Genomic DNA, 15360 nt, shown 5'->3' with positions numbered 1-15360 from the left:
TTCCCCCCTCCAATGGCCGCTCAGCGATGAGGCCTGCACCAGTGGCCAGCTGGTCGTCGCCAGTCGGGAAAGCCAGTACAAGGTGTTCCACTTCCACCACGGTGGCCTTGACAAGCTGCCTGACGTGCTTCAGCAGTGGAAATACTGCGCGGAGACGCACCTCAAAGACCAGGTAGCTAGGAGGGGGAATGGGTGCTGCCCGCCCCGCCATGAGGAGGCCCTGATGGCCCCCCACCCCACCCCAGACATCTGGGTGCTGAGACCCGCCCCTCCCCTCCCCTCCCTTCCTGCCTGTGTTCCAACCAGGACCAGAACACCCACTCTCTCCCTTGCAGTCCCAGGCCTCAAGGGTGTGACCCGTGGTCGCTGGGGGCCAACAGAGCAGTAACTTTGGCTTTAAAACATGTGCCCAGGCTTCTGGTAAAGGCAGTACTCTGCACTTGAAAAATCATGTTTTGACAAGGCTTCCTGCCATATTTTCCTCAATCTACATACAAATGTAATAAGAGCTCTTTAATTATCTGTTTAAGATAGTGTATGTGCTTATTAGAAACGGGCTGACTTTAAAATTCCTTTCCTTCCCACAGAGCCTCCTGCTGGCTTCCCTTATTACAGTAGCATGGCTTTTTTTCCCCCCCTACATTGAACAACCTTTGATTTTTGAATTAAATGTCAGCTGCAGTTTTGCCCTGGATCCGTGACTGCCCGTGGAGACAACCTGACAGGCGGGCTCCCCGCTCGCAGAACAGCCATCCCTTTGTATGTGGCCAATCACATGTAATTTATTGCAGGCCCTCCCGGCAGAGGGAAGTTGGCCGTCCCAGGCATTAATTCCGTCTTTGCGGCGGGGCCGGAGGGAGAGTGGGGGGGAGAGGCGGTCGGTGGGAGTGGGCCGGGAGCCGGGAGCGCGAGGGGGGACCATGGTAAGCGGACGGTATTTTCATTTTAATTGCGTCTAATTACACTTGCCATTTAGGGGTTTGTATGCGGGGGAGAGGCGTCCCCCTCCTTTCGGAAGAGGGGAGGGGGGAGGCGTTTACATCCAGCGAAGAGCGCGGGCTGGCTTCGAAAGCCGAGCGTCTGAGCCGCTGATCCACACCCCCACCCCCCGCCCCGACGGTCCTCGCGTCCAGCAGGTCGCCGACGAAAAGACGTGTATGCAGTTCTCCATCCGGCGTCCCAAGCTGCCGTCTTCCGAGACGCACCCCGAGGAGAGCATGTACCGACGGCTGGACGTGGCGGCCTGGCTCCGCCACCTGAATGCGCTGGGGCAAGTGGAAGAGGAGTACAAGCTCCGTAAGGTGAGGCCCGGCGCGCCCGCGGGCCCGGCGGCTTCGAGGCCAGGGGTCGGGGCCGCGCCCACGGGCCGCCGCCTCCGGCCGGGTGTCGGGGGCGGGCGGGGTGGGGGCAGTCCGTCTGCTGACGCCAGCGGCTGTGTGAACGCTCCCGATAGAGCGATCAAAGCCGCTGCGATGAAAAAGCAACCTCCGGAGCGGGTTCGGGGTACCCCGCGACAGCGTGTATAGAAGAGCTCGCAGCCCGCGCCCGCGATTCCAAAACCGGGATTAAGGCCCTGACGTGAGAACGACAGGTTAATCTGAGCGCCGCACCAGGGGGGGGCATTGACATTGAAATGAGCCTGGTTTGTGTCCTGTATGGGAATGGGGGGCCGGCACTTTCCCCTTCTAAACATGTGCAAATTGCAGCGATCTGAATCAAGGCATCAGTTGTCAAGAAGGCGCAGCAAAGCCACCAAAACACAGATCTCCGGGGATTTGGGGGTGCTTTGAGCGGTCCTGCTTTGGCCCCTCCCCAACTTTTGCCGCTTCCTCCAGGCCATTTTCTTCGGCGGCATTGATGTGTCAATCCGAGGGGAGGTCTGGCCCTTCCTGCTGCGTTATTACAGCCACGAGTCGACGTCGGAGGAAAGGGAGGCGCTGCGGGTGCAGAAGAGAAAGGAATACGCCGAGATCCAGCAGAAAAGGTGACCGCGGCGCCCGACCGGGGCCCCCTCGAACCGCAGAGGGGAACCCCCGCCCCCCTCCCCGGAGCCGCGGAGGGAAATGCCATTTGGAAAGGCAATTTGAGGTGCAATTCAGCATTGATAATATGTTCCGTGACCCATAGTTTCCTTGGAAAATGGGTCTCCCAGGACCGTGAGCGATGGGTCTGGATAAGTGCAGTCATTACCCCCGCGCCCGGCCCCGGGACTGGCTCTCTTTAGCTCGCATGTCAAGGTTTTAGAATTCTTTTTCAACATACTTAACGAGGCGCTGACATCCCACCACTGAACGCCGGGGTGGCAGCGGGGCGGGGGTCGAAGGGAGGGCAGCTGGGAACTGGGGTTGCTGAGGTCTGTTGGGCTTCCCTGACCCTGTAGTTTCGGTGAGCTCTCCCCTAGACCCTGGGACCCCTGAGGCCGAGTTAATTTGGGAAAGCCTTGTGCACAAGGCCCCTACCCTGCCCGGAGTCAGTGGCAGCTGGAGGGTTGGCCATCGACCCCAGTTCCCATCTTCGAGCAGGGCGGGGAGGGGCGCCCCTGGCGGCCTGGAGCGGTTGGGACGCTTGCTGACCCCTCAACGGGCTCTCTGCTCCGTGCCAGGCTCTCCATGAACCCTGAAGAGCACAGAGCTTTCTGGCGGAACGTGCAGTTCACCGTGGACAAGGATGTGGTTCGGACAGATCGGAGCAACCAGTTCTTCCGAGGCGAAGGCAATCCCAACGTGGAGAGCATGAGGTACCGCCTCCCCGGCCAGCAGGGTTCCTTCCCAACTAGGTTTCACTCCCATCTGCCGCCCCGGAGCCTCACCTCACCCCTCAGGTCTCAGCTGACCCTCTGGGAAGTGGACCAGCCGCAGAAGCTTCTGCAGGGGTCAAGGATCTTTCCTCTAGGTTCAGTGCCCCAGAATCAGAGAGTCCTTAGCTATTTCAGGCAATGTCAATGGGCCGTCCTAGTGACCCAGGGAAGGCCTGGAAGCCCCTCCCAATGGTACCAGCAAAGGCCCTGCCCCCTGGGCATCCACCAAGCCTAACCTTGCTTGGCTCACACCAGCTGTGAACCCACCTCCCCCGAGTGTCTCCCTCTCCCATTGGGTGGTCCTCTGGGAGATCAAGCCACACAGGGGCTGAGGCTGGCATCTTTGAAGTTCTGCTGCCTCCTGGCAAATAATTGCACAAAATTAGCAGCCCATAAAAAAAGTCCCTGCCAGCCCACCCTTTGTCACAGGCAGATGACCATTAAGAAAATCAGACCCACATTCCTCCTTGCTCTGCTCTAGAGGATTGGGGCTGGTGAGTGCCTAAGTGCAGCCCCTTACCTTTCCCCAAGCTCTGGAGATGATGCCGGGAGCTGCTCTCTTTCCTCTAAGATCAAAGGATGATCTTTGAAGGATGAAGGATGGGGGCCCGGAGAGCCCAGAGTCTCCAGCCTGGGGTTCTACTGGCCTGGACAACACACCGTTATGTTATGGCCACCCTCCACTGACCTCCCTGCTCTCTGCACTGCGTCTCCAGGAGGATCCTGCTGAACTATGCGGTGTACAACCCAGCCATTGGCTACTCCCAGGGCATGTCGGACCTGGTGGCCCCCATCCTGGCCGAGGTCCTGGACGAGTCAGACACCTTCTGGTGCTTTGTGGGTCTGATGCAGAACACAATCTTTGTCAGCTCTCCTCGGGACGAGGACATGGAGAAACAGCTGGTGAGGCTCTCAGATGTGTGTGGCTTGGCTGCTGTGGGTCACCAAGCAGCAGGAAAGCCAAGGTGGGCCTTGCTGATGGACTATGGGGGGCTTAGCCCTGGGCCCGTGGACTAGGGCCAGCTACCCCAAGAGGGACACACGCTGTTCCCAGGTCCCAGGACACATGCTGCCATCCCCACCACACACTCCTGCAGTCCAGAGGCTCTTCTTGTGGCCTCCCACTGCCATGCATGTGGCCTCCTAACCCAGGCTCCCTGGGGGAAAGGGTTCTCTATCACACCGGGCCCTGTGCTTTATAAATCGTGTTCTCAGGTGCATCTGGGTTCCCCACAGGGGACATAGCCAGGGTTCCAAGGAATGGGAATGGGAGGGGCTCTTGAAACCACCCTGAGGCCCACTGGATAGTCATCACAACCCCACCTGGAGGGCAGCAGGCCTGTTGTGCCCAGGCAGCATTCCTCCCACCATGGCCCCCACTAACCTACACAGACCAGGCAGCACTGAAAATTGGGAGTGACGAGGCAAAACTGGGTAAGGTGGGGCCAGGAGTGCCCACTCTTCCCTTCCTTGTGAACTCCAATCACCTGTCAGGTGCTGCTGGCACTGGACGTAGTCTCTCGTCCCCAGTCTGAGAGATTCTCAGCCTGGAAGCTGATAGTGCAAGGACAAGATGCTGGGTTCTGCTAGGGAGTGATACAGAAAGAGCTCTGGTGATAGAGATGGGAACCAAGACAGGAGTCCCAGTGTCTCCTTGGGCCAGGCTGACCCCATGGCACATGGCATCTGGCCCTGAACATTGCCAGGCCTGCCGAGACTTGGCTGAGCAGTGCTTTTTGGGCAGTGACACTAAGTGGCCCGGTCAGGTTGGTGGGTCGCATGCAGTGAGAGTTGAGCTGAATGGAGGGCCTCGAATGCCAGACCAAGGAGCACTCCTGTCGACTAGCCGTTAGGAAGCTGATGAAGACTGTGGATGGGAGAACAGGACACAGCAGGGGGATTGGAGAAGAGGGAGCCAGGAGCAGGGAGATGGAGACGTAAGGGGAAAGTAAGGGGCACCAGAGCAGGGGTGGGGGGCATCCATGAAGGAGGGAGGAAGGGGTTCAGCTGCTTGCGTGGACTTGTTGACCCTGCTGTGGGCCACTGGGTGAAGAAACTGGCCAGTCTGGAAGGATCCTCAGAATCAGTTTCCGTGCCACCCCAGCGGCTGTCTCAAGTAGGAACAATGGGCTGCTTGTGTGGGAAGAGGCCTGTGAGTCACCAAGACACCCCCCCCCCACCGCAGGATCCCCCGGCTGCGATCTCGGCTGAGCCTGCCCACTCCCCGCTCTCTGTGTCGGCCCTGTGATGTCAGGTTTCCACGGTACCTGGGGAGGCAATTACCGGCTCTGACGTGATTCGCTGCTGACGGCTCCGCAGCACATGGCCCCGTGACTCGTTAGCTGCTGGAGATCGATTTTACAACGGTGCTGGTGAAGTCAGCAGCCCAAGCCGGGCACTGCCAGAAATAGCCTTAATCTGGTCCCACGTCACTGGGTGGTGACCCGAAGCGCAGGAATCGAGCCTCTCGGGGTTCAGAAACGCCCCCTCTCTGCTCTGAATCAGCTCTGGGAGATGATGAATCTAGGTGATCAGAGCGGAAGGTGGTTGAGTGGGTGCAGGGGAGGGGGCGTTGTCAAAAGGATGCTTTGCTCAACATCTCAGGAAGGAGGGGGCATGAGAAACAGCCCATGTGGTGCCTGAGAGCCAGGGGTCTTCCTAGCCTCAGACCTGCCACCCACCTCCTGGGCCACAGTAGGTTGCTCTTGCTGTCCCTTGCCACAGCCTCCGGAACAGTCCAAAATCTGGGCTAAACTGACCAAGACAGATGTGACTTGGACTTCCAGTGACAGAACAGAATAAGTGGGTGCAGACCCGTGAAGCACATAGAGACCTCACGTGTGGCACACCTGCTCTGAGGGGTGGGGGTGGGGGGCCCCGACAAGGAAGAGCCTTGGTGGGAGGGGGCTTCGGAGACCAGGCAGGCAGGCCTGCTCGGGGCTGGTGGGCTCATTCCTCTTGGCCTTGCCCCCAGCTGTATCTGCGGGAGCTGCTGCGGCTGACCCACGCACGCTTCTACCAGCACCTGGTCTCGCTGGGCGAGGACGGCTTGCAAATGCTCTTCTGCCACCGCTGGCTCCTGCTGTGCTTCAAGCGGGAATTTCCCGAGGCCGAGGCACTGCGGATCTGGGAGGCTTGCTGGGCCCACTACCAGGTGAGCCAGGTGGGGCACCCAGGGCTAGGGGCTGGGACAGCAGTCCCGCGCCTGGCGTACGAGGAGGGCAGGGTGCCCGCATAACTGGGCACCTCCTCTGGGGTCCCCTTGCTCCACCATCCTTGGCCCCTCACAGGCCACATTCAGCCCCTCACACGGCAACTGCCTTCTAGTCCCACGTGGCCAGCCTCCGACCCCGCAACTCGCCTCCCAAGTAACTGAAATCGATGCAAATTGCCCACTGACTGCGCTCATTACCACGTTCCGGGGCTGAGCACGTTCCTGTCACAACCAATCAGCGTGAAAGACATTGCGGGATTGAGCAGGACGCTGATGCCCACATGCCGGACCCAGCGCCCACCCGCCTTCCCCCCTCGGGATGGCTCAGGGAAAGGGCCCCAAGATCCTGCTTCCCTGCCAGCCCCTCTGAGAGCCTGGGCCCCGCTCACTGTCGCCTCGCGGGGACGTGATTTCCCCTTGCCGTCCTTCGTTATCAGCATCTCCTCAACAAATTCCCGAGAGCCTTGCGCTGGCCCTGTCACACGGCTTTAACGCCCAAATTAGCAACAAGCAGGCCATGTTAAAGGATAGGCAAGTCTCTCTGAATCCATCAGCCTTAAAAAAAAAAAAAAAAAATAGTATTGATGCATCCGAGAGGTGGCCAGGACCATTTCTGCAAGAGCGGCCTCCATCCTTCCTATGGCAGCTGGTGAGCTTGGATTAGACAAACCTTGCTGATAGATGCACACGCCCACCAGCCCTCAGAAATGTGCATCAGCATCTGCCCTCCTTACTAGTGTCGAAGAAGGATTATGTCTGATAGAAGTGAGTCTGAAGAAGCCTGCTGCCGGTGCCACGGGCTGTTTTGGGTGCCACGGGCTGTTTTGTATTCATCCATCCTCGCCCACCTCCTCTCCTGCTCCCTCCCAGCCCAGGTCTGGGCTGCGTTTCCTGTGTGGATTAGCCTGCTCCATGTGTACTGCAGGGTGGAATCTAGGAAGCACTGACAAGGATGGTCCAAAACACTGGCTCATATTTAAAAAAAAAAATTTGTGTCCGCTTTGCACAAACCCTCATTGCATCTTTTCTAGCAGCAAATTTGCCACTTCGGGACATCACATTTAGGCTAATGTTACATGTGAACTCAGAGTATCACCCAACAGATGGGGCCATTTCTCAGGCTAAATTTAGCCTCATTTGGCCCCGCTCCTTGATCAAATTAGTGGCAGGAGGTTGAGGCTGGGGATAGTAGGATGGTGGTAGTGGGGGTAGGCTAATTCATTAGAGTGAGCTCTGGTGGGGAGTGGGGGGCGGTCACTACCAGCTGGTTTAACTTTAAAGTGTCCCCAGAGTGTGAAGGGCTCTGTTTTATTCATTTATTATACTTCCAGTTTGCCCTCGGGGGATGGGCTGCCCTGGGCCTGGTCCAGTAAACTGGGGTTAGTCCGGTACTGCCGTCCAGCCCCCTTTAGAATGTGCCCCACCTTTTCTCCCCCATAGTACCCTCCCAGAGGAGATAGACATGAACCTTCCTGGAACTCCTCCACTGTCCCTACCACCCTACTCCACCAGCCCCAGCCGCAATTCAAATAGCTGCAGAAGGATCGTTATGAGCCACAGCAAGACCATTCTGGATTAATTCAGAGGAAGGGGCTGGGCAGTCTGGGAATGGCCTTTCCAGAGTGGGTGGGATGTGGGGTGTTTGCTGCCTGTAACCTCTGCCCGTGCATCCAAGGCGCTGCCTGGCCCTGTTTGGGAAGGAACAGGGTTCTGGCTGGCTGGGTGGCCGACGTCAGGAGACTAAACACAGGCTTCCTGGTGGTCCTTGTCCTTCCTCTGCCCCCGGGAGCTAGTGTGACTCAAAGGCGGTGTGCCCTCAGAGCATCCGGGCCAGAGAGCACACAGGATGTACCCCGTGAGGACCAAGCGACAGCATCCTGCTACAGGCCCGGCCTTGCTGGGTAGCAAAATGTGAGGCAGCCTCCAGGGAAGGCAGTGGAGTCCTCGATGGGGCCTGAAATCTGGTTAAAGAGGATGGGCTCATTGTAGGGAACTATGGGGAGCTGCTGTGCTTGGCTCTGAGGCTCTCCTCCCCACTTTTCTTACCAACAAATCCAAGAGTCATCTCTGGGGCATGAGTTGGGACATTTGGCCTTGATGCAGGAGCACAATGACCAGTAGGTGGCTGCCGGAAAGTTCTTCCTTGATAGCATGTTTCACCACCCACTGGAGCATGTTCTGACTCACCGTCTCTCAAGACCCTAGAATGGGTAGTAGCCAGGCTTCAGAGGAGCATGTTCTTTGCCCATGTGCTGGAGAGGCTCCTAGAGGGCTCCCCAAAGGGGACCAGCAGCCTGTCGGTGACCGGCCCCAGCATCACCCTTTTGCGTGTCACAGCAGTCTTTGGATGTAGGTGCTGACACTGGCCCATTTGCAGGTGGGGAAACAGGAGGCTGCTGGGCTTCCCCAGGGCCACAAGAACCCAGACGGCCTCACCTGGGAGCCCTTGACCCTACAGCTCTGCTTGTGGCCTCTACTGGCAGTCAGGACCCGGGGCTGGGTCAGGGGCCTTATCTGAACCCACTCTCTACCCCCCAGACAGATTACTTCCACCTTTTCATCTGCGTGGCCATCGTGGCTATCTACGGGGATGATGTCATTGAGCAGCAGCTGGCCACCGACCAGATGCTTCTGCACTTTGGAAACCTGGCCATGCACATGAATGGGGAGCTTGTTCTCAGGAAGGTGAGTGTGGTCCCCTCACATGAAGCCCTGCCCACCCTTATACAGAGCCCCACCTCTACTTCCAGAGCTCCGCCCCTACAGGGGCCCCTACAAGCTCCACCCCCACATTTGTAGATTCCTGCCCACAAGCAGAGCCCCGCCCCTTCACTTCCAGAGCTCCGCCCCCACTCTCCATCCTGGGAGCTCCCCACCAAGGTCAGCATGTCTGGCAGCTGCTCAGGGTGCCCATCAAGCTGACAAAAGAGGCCCCTCTCCTCATGGAAGGAACAGATTACCCATTTTGACAGACAGGTCCTCCACCATGAGGCACCTCAGTCATAGCCCAGAGCAGGAGACTAAGGGAGAGGAGGTGGCCAACCTTTCATCCAAGGTTAGTGGGATAAATGGGGTCTTTGCCACCTCCCTACTTTCCAGGCTCCTGCTGAAGACACCGCTTCTTAAAGCTCTCTGGTGTTTTCCAGGGGCAGCGAGGAGGGCCTGGGGTCAGGGGTGGAATGGGCAGGAAGAGGGCTTGAAGAAGTCCTGCAAGGCAGAGAGGTGGAGCCATGGGGCCAAGCGGGGCCAGGCTGAGCCAGGGAGGGACAGGGTGGACCCTGTTCCACTTTTGGCTGCCCTGTTCACCTTCCATATGAAGGCCGTTGGGGGAGCCGTCTTTGGGTCGAGCCGCATGGGAGTGCAGCTTGTGAATCTTTATAGCCTCTGCCTTCAGCTGGATCAGGGTGTCGAAAGGGATGAGACAGGCAGAGCCCTCACACTGACCTGGCACAGGGAGCACCCTTGGGTGCTGACTATTGTTGCTCTTGGATCACTAGCTGCCTGCTGTCCCTCATCACCACTGTCCTCTCTGTTTGCAGGCGAGGAGTTTGCTGTACCAGTTTCGCCTCTTGCCGCGGATCCCCTGTAGCCTGCATGACTTGTGCAAGCTGTGTGGGACTGGCATGTGGGACAGTGGTTACATGCCTGCCGTGGAGTGCACGGGCCAGCACCCAGGGTCGGAAAGCTGCCCGTATGGGGGTACTGTGGAAACACCTTCCCCCAAGCCCCCCAGAGAAGGCAGGAAGGGTCCAAAGACTCCCCGAGAAGGCTTCGGTTTCCGCAGATAGGTTGGGTTCCCTGTGCTGGGCAAGGGGTGAGGGGACCTCCACCAGGTCCCAAGCATGGGGGAGGGGGTGGGGATGGGCGTGGAGGGGACAGGATGGTAGAAACGGAAGGAAAATGCCCTTGAGCAACATGAAGGGAAACTTTTCATATTAAGGACAAAATTGGAGTCCGGAAGTGCCAGAAATAAAACCCACCAGCTGCCCAGAGAAAAGTCGGCTCCCCAAACAGTGGGACCAGGATGCACGACCATCCTACCCAGAGACACAGGCTGGCTGGGTTCTTGTGTTGCCCACCTTTGATGGATCTCAACGCAACCCAGGAGTTCCTCCAGCTTCGTCAGCCACCAAAGGGTATTATTGCCAGGCACTGGGAGAGGCAGAGACAGAGACAGAAGGAGAGAGACAGCAGTGGGGAGCCCAGAACAAGGGGGTCCCATCCAGGCCCAGAGACATCTTTGCAAGCTGGGCACACCCCCTCATCAGGCTTCATTCTTTGAATGAATCAAACAGACTCCACAGCTTCTCCAGCCAAAGCTGCAAAGCTGATGTGAAGACATCTGCCAAAAAAAAAAAAAGAAGGCCCCACTGATTTCAGGGTGGAGAGGTGTAAGAGCAGGAGGCTGGGGGCTTTCACACTGTCTGTTTCAACATCCGACCCTCTTGGTATGTGAAGGAATCTGCTGCCCATGAGCCTGAGCATGGGCTGTTGAAGTGTTGGATTCTTCTCCCTTAGTTGAAGAATCGTCTACATTCGGCAGTGTTGAAGGCCATTTTCACCAAATACTGCGACCAACTTGGGATTGGATGGGTCGAGGTGTGTGTGTGTGTGTGTGTGTGTGTGTGTGTGTGTGTGTGTGCACGCAAAATTCTCTGAAGGGAATCTGCAGTGTTTGAGGGAAGGGGCACAATGTGAACTGACCAACCAAGACAAAGGCAGCTGAAAGTGCCAGAAACACTCCCACTTCCCTGCAGGGTCTGCGTTCTGCCGTGACTGCCGGTCTTCTGTAAGTCAGCGTCTCGGGTGGTCAGATGCGTGAACGACCGCAGTACAATAGCCGTCACTCAGGGCACCCCTGCTTTCTGTGTGGGAACCAGATCTTCCCAGCACACTCTCCCTGCTCCCAGAGCCTCCCCAGTTGCTCCTTCTGGGGTTTAGGGGAGGACAGATAAGGACATGGGAAGGCTCCCAGCCAGCGAAGAGGACTGGGGCTATTTGCACGGGAAGCTGCCCTCTTGAACTGACAGGAACAAGGAACCTGGAATCGTTCCTTGAATCCTCCTGAACATCCTTCTGAGGAGAAAAATCCTTGAAGTGCTGAGAGTCATCACAGAGACACAGCCCAACCAAGGCTTCTTCCTGCCCTCAGCTTTTCTCACCAAGAGTGGACGCTGCTGGATGGCGCCACTTTAAAAAGTTGTTTATCAACAGGAAAGAGGAAGTTATCAGCCTCTTTCCTTCTCAGCTTCTCTATGAGCCCATGTCCTCCAGCAGGCAGAAGACGACACTGGTACTCCAGGCTCCTGACACCTCTATCCAAGAGCCTTTTGGGAGACTGTCCTGGAGCCCATCAGTGCCCAGATCTTGGGGTACCGACCGTTATAGTCCAGCAGCAGGGTCCAGGCTGGATAGACTTCTCATCTGCTCAGCTTCTGGGAAAAGAGGATTGCCTTTCCATCCAGAGGATGGCTCCTGATCCATTATGGAGATGGCTTGAGTTACACAGGCACTATGTTGACCCTCCTCTAGAGACCACATCTCCATGAAAAGGTGTATCAGTTACCCATTGCCACAGTAATGCTGCATAACAAATATCCCCCAAACATGGCGGCCTCAAATAGCATGCACTTAGCTAGCCCGTGAGTCTGTGGGGCAGCAGCTCAGGCTGGGCGATTCTGGTCTGGGTTGGGCTATTAAGTTCCAACAGGGTGCTCACACATGTAGAGGTGTGTAGAGGTCAGATGTGGCTCTGCTCCATGCCTCTTGCATCCTTCCCACAAGCCAGTCCCGGCCAAGGCAAAGGTGCAGAATCAGAACTGTATAGGCACCTTCCCAAGCCTTGACAGATGCTACCCCTGCTCACCATCCCATTGGCCAAAGCCAGTCACATGGCCAGACTCAACATCTAAGGGTGGGGAAATGGACCCTTCTCCGCAGTAAGAGAAGTCACATGCCTAGGGGCTGGGGATTCAGGGCCGGGTGAGGAACTAGGTGGCTGGTAGGGAGCTGGAACAGTCTACCATTACCGCCACAAAATCCTGGTCCAGATAACACTGTTTTAGAACTCTCCTTTTACCAGGGGCATGACTTCCTCCTGAAGGGACTGGAGATGCCTAAGTGGGGAAAGAGTGCTCCGCTCCCTTCCTCTGTAGCCAGAGTGCATCTGCACATTTTCCGATACCTTGTGCCTTTGGGCTGCTGTGTGGGGTGGAGGGAGAGGGGTCCCGGCATCAATCCCTCACTTTGAAGGTCCTGGGTGGAAAGCACTTATTCTGAACCTCCCGGCTCCCACAGCCCCTCACCCTCACAGCTCCCCAAGACCTTGTACCAAGTGCCACCCCTGCCTTCACTGCTCCCACCTCGCACCCTGTGTGCTGGGCTGGGCCCCAGTGTGGTCTGGGCTTCGTGGAGCAGCCAGGACCTCAGAAAGCCGAAGACCTGGGTGTATGAGCTCTGTGAGGTCCCATTGCTCCGGAGGGATGGAGAAAGCCCGCCCTTATATGGCTCTCTTAATCTGGATGCAATTAGAGGAAACCAGCCAAAAACCCTGCGGCAGCTGTTGCCCCAGGATTATTCCCAGCCAGCAAAAGGCATTAGGGTGATAATTCAGTCATTAGACTTCTAGCCTTCCCACCACCAGAACGTGCAAATACGGGATAATCAGCCCGGCACGGCCATCTTCCGCGATGCTGCTTATTTAACCCATTTTTTAAAAATGACACTTAATGTTATTGGCTGGTGTGCGTGTGCATGCATACTTACAAGTTTCCCCACCGCTAATGTCTGTGCTGATGTTACCTGATGTCGTCGGAGCCTCTGGGAAGAGAGGGCACTTTGATGCGCAAGTGCTGGTGAGGAAAGGGCAGAGGGGCACAGACTCACCAGCCCAGTGTGGGGTTCACCCTCCCAAGGAAGGGGAGACAATGGCAGGATGAAGCTGGGCCCCGGGAAGGTGGGAGATGCACAAGCTGGGGAAACAGTGGTATTGGGGTCTGATTAAGTGCAGAGGGGAACAGTGTGCTATTCCAGAAGGTTCTGACTTAAGTCCCAGCAGGGAAGTCTTGGAACTCAAAAATCAAGGGAATCGGTGTTCTTGAGCCAATTAGAGAGGGAGGGATGGGCAGGCTGGGGAGGACCCGCCCCCAACAGAGGAGGAGGGTCTGCAGTCCAGAAGGGCAGTTCCATTGGCAGCCGTGGTCTGGACACTATTAGCAGTCAGCCCTGTGTTGTCTTGATCGGACAGGACAGTGTCAGGCAGGACAGAGGCTTTTGAATCCAGGACCTTTGAGTTTTCTGTCAAAGCCTGCTAGGGGCAGACAGCTAGACAGGATGAAGATGCTGGTTCTGAAATGAGGGCAGAAGTGGCTGGCCGAGGTCCCCCAGCTCTGACCTTTGATTAGGAGATGTTGCAAAATCTGTGAACAGTAGTTGGGGGGGCCTCTGTGGCTCTCCCCAGTGTTTTGTGAGGTCCCTCTGAGCTCTCTCATCTGCATCTTGTTTGGTAGAAATAACTGGGAAGGAGCAGCTCCAAAGTGGGGTGGGAATCTGCTCAAGGCTGTGCCCTGACCCTGAGGAAGCCTCCATCTTCTGTTTAGCTTCTCATCCCCCATGGAGGGAGACTGGGTGGTGGCAGGAGGACCTGGGTTCACCCTGCCAAGGGAAGGAAGCCTCTTCCAGTTTGTCCACCCAGCAGAGGCCCCTAGAGGCTGCCCTGCCTCAGAGGAAGGAGGCGGAGTGTCCCCGGGAAATCCCACACACACGTGCAGGGGTGTGGCTGGCCTGGGAGCTGTGCCATGAACCCACAGCAAGGGGAGGGAGCCTGTGGGTCTGGCCTGAGCCTGGGTGCTTCCCCTGGAGATCCTAGGGAACCAGATGGCCCAGGATCTGATTAGCCTGGGATTTCTAAGCCGGGCTGCAAGGCCTTCCCTCCAAGTGAAAGCATTCTGTCCCCGGCCATCCCTGGCTTAGAAGAGGGAACTTCCCCCACATGGTGAAGCCTAAGGACAGGGCTCCCCTACAGAGGGTGAGCAGTGCTATATGGAAGGAAGACACTTACCTAGGGGTCAGGAACCTGGTTCCTGCCCTGCATCTGACCCTTTCCAGGTGCATGACCTCCCCACCCTGAGCCTCGGTTCCCTGATCTGTAGAATGGGAACACTGTCTCTGGCTTAGCCCACCTCATAGGACTAGTGCGGGGACTCTCCAGGTGAAGGTGTCATGAAGATGGTTTCCCAGTCCCGGGGACCTCACCTGCCACTCAGGGAAGAGACCACTGACCTTGGCCTTGCAGCCTTGACCGAGAGGTGGCGTGCTCCCAATCCAAGAGGTCATCCTGCTTCAGGAGCCAGCAAACCCCCTCCCTTCCACACATCCGCCTAACTGCGTGTCCCCAGCTGGGGGGGACTCCTCTGTGCCTCTTCTGTGAAATTCACCCCATGCCACCTCACTCCTGCCACGGGGAAGACCCACCGTGAGTCATGACCTTGGTGACCCCGAGAGACGTGTCTCTGTGCAGCGTGCCTGGCTCTGTATCAGGACGTGGTCCAGGCCTTAGGGTCCTCCCCTGGGGCTGTGAAACCCACTCGAGCCTGGGAGCGGGGAGGGGGCTATGGCCCCCTGAGTCAGGCTATGGAGAGGGATGTCCCTGGACCTCTGGGGGGTAGGGTGGGCATGCAGACAGGCTGCAGGCATCTGGCCGTTAAACACACTGTGCTCAATTGCTAGGTAGGAAAGTACATTTCAGGTTGAGAGATCAAGTCACTTGGTCATCTTCTCTCCAGCACCTTGGGTTAGTCAGAGGGCACGGTTTCTGTTGTCTTAGGGAAAGTTTAAAGAAATTTCCACCATTACCAAGAGATTACTGATACCCGTGGCAAGCAATTTGTTCTCTGTATTTTATTTTGTTTTTTAAATACGATCACCCACTGCCCCAGGCTCGGGACTGGCCACTCTGACTGCTGGGGCCCCAGCCCCCACAGTGCTTCCGGCTCTCATGGATCCCACTGCAAAGTAAATAAAATCATACTGACAACAAACATATGCTCTGCGGCGCCTCTAAGAGGTCTGACAAGGTTAGGTCCAAATGTGGCACGTTCCGGTGCTGGGTGAAGAGGGCCCCCATGGAAGAGTAAGGAGGTCCGAAGGGCTGGCCAGTGGCAGGCCGTGCTGTGGGGAGCCTGGCCAGCAGCCCAGGGGCCCATCAGGCATCTGAAGGGGACAGGCGCTTGGCCTGCTAGAAGGGAGGAGCTGCTTGCCTCCCTGATGGAGAGTTAGTGGGCAAGCGCCCATGAACCCCAGTAACTGGAGGCCCTAAGACCGGCCCCAGCACCTGGCTGCTAGGCCTCCA

General features: G+C 57.2%; 1 protein-coding gene across 13 annotated transcripts in view; it reads left to right on the top strand.

The window, feature by feature from the left end:
* The window catches only part of TBC1D16 (TBC1 domain family member 16), an 88496-nt gene extending 73447 nt beyond the window's left edge, over nt 1-15049 (top strand). For 2 of the 13 annotated variants that reach the window (XM_081575749.1, XM_081575748.1), the window contains exons 5-12: nt 25-172; nt 1137-1301; nt 1836-1984; nt 2603-2737; nt 3514-3700; nt 5772-5951; nt 8554-8696; nt 9551-15049. In XM_081575749.1, coding sequence (XP_081431875.1) covers nt 25-172; nt 1137-1301; nt 1836-1984; nt 2603-2737; nt 3514-3700; nt 5772-5951; nt 8554-8673 — 1084 coding nt within the window. In that variant the 3' untranslated portion in view covers nt 8674-8696; nt 9551-15049. Of the gene's footprint in view, nt 1-24; nt 173-976; nt 1302-1835; nt 1985-2602; nt 2738-3513; nt 3701-5771; nt 5952-8549; nt 8697-9550 lie in introns of all 13 variants that reach the window. The other 11 variants (XM_081575742.1, XM_081575741.1, XM_081575747.1 and 8 more) reach the window with 6 other exon arrangements.
* The last annotated feature ends 311 nt before the right edge of the window (nt 15050-15360 follow it).

The sequence above is a fragment of the Giraffa tippelskirchi genome, chromosome 3 (assembly GCF_054371585.1).
Source record: "Giraffa tippelskirchi isolate mGirTip1 chromosome 3, T2T-mGirTip1v1.2.pri, whole genome shotgun sequence".
Lineage (NCBI taxonomy): Eukaryota > Metazoa > Chordata > Mammalia > Artiodactyla > Giraffidae > Giraffa > Giraffa tippelskirchi.
This window is presented reverse-complemented; position numbering and strand designations above follow the sequence as displayed.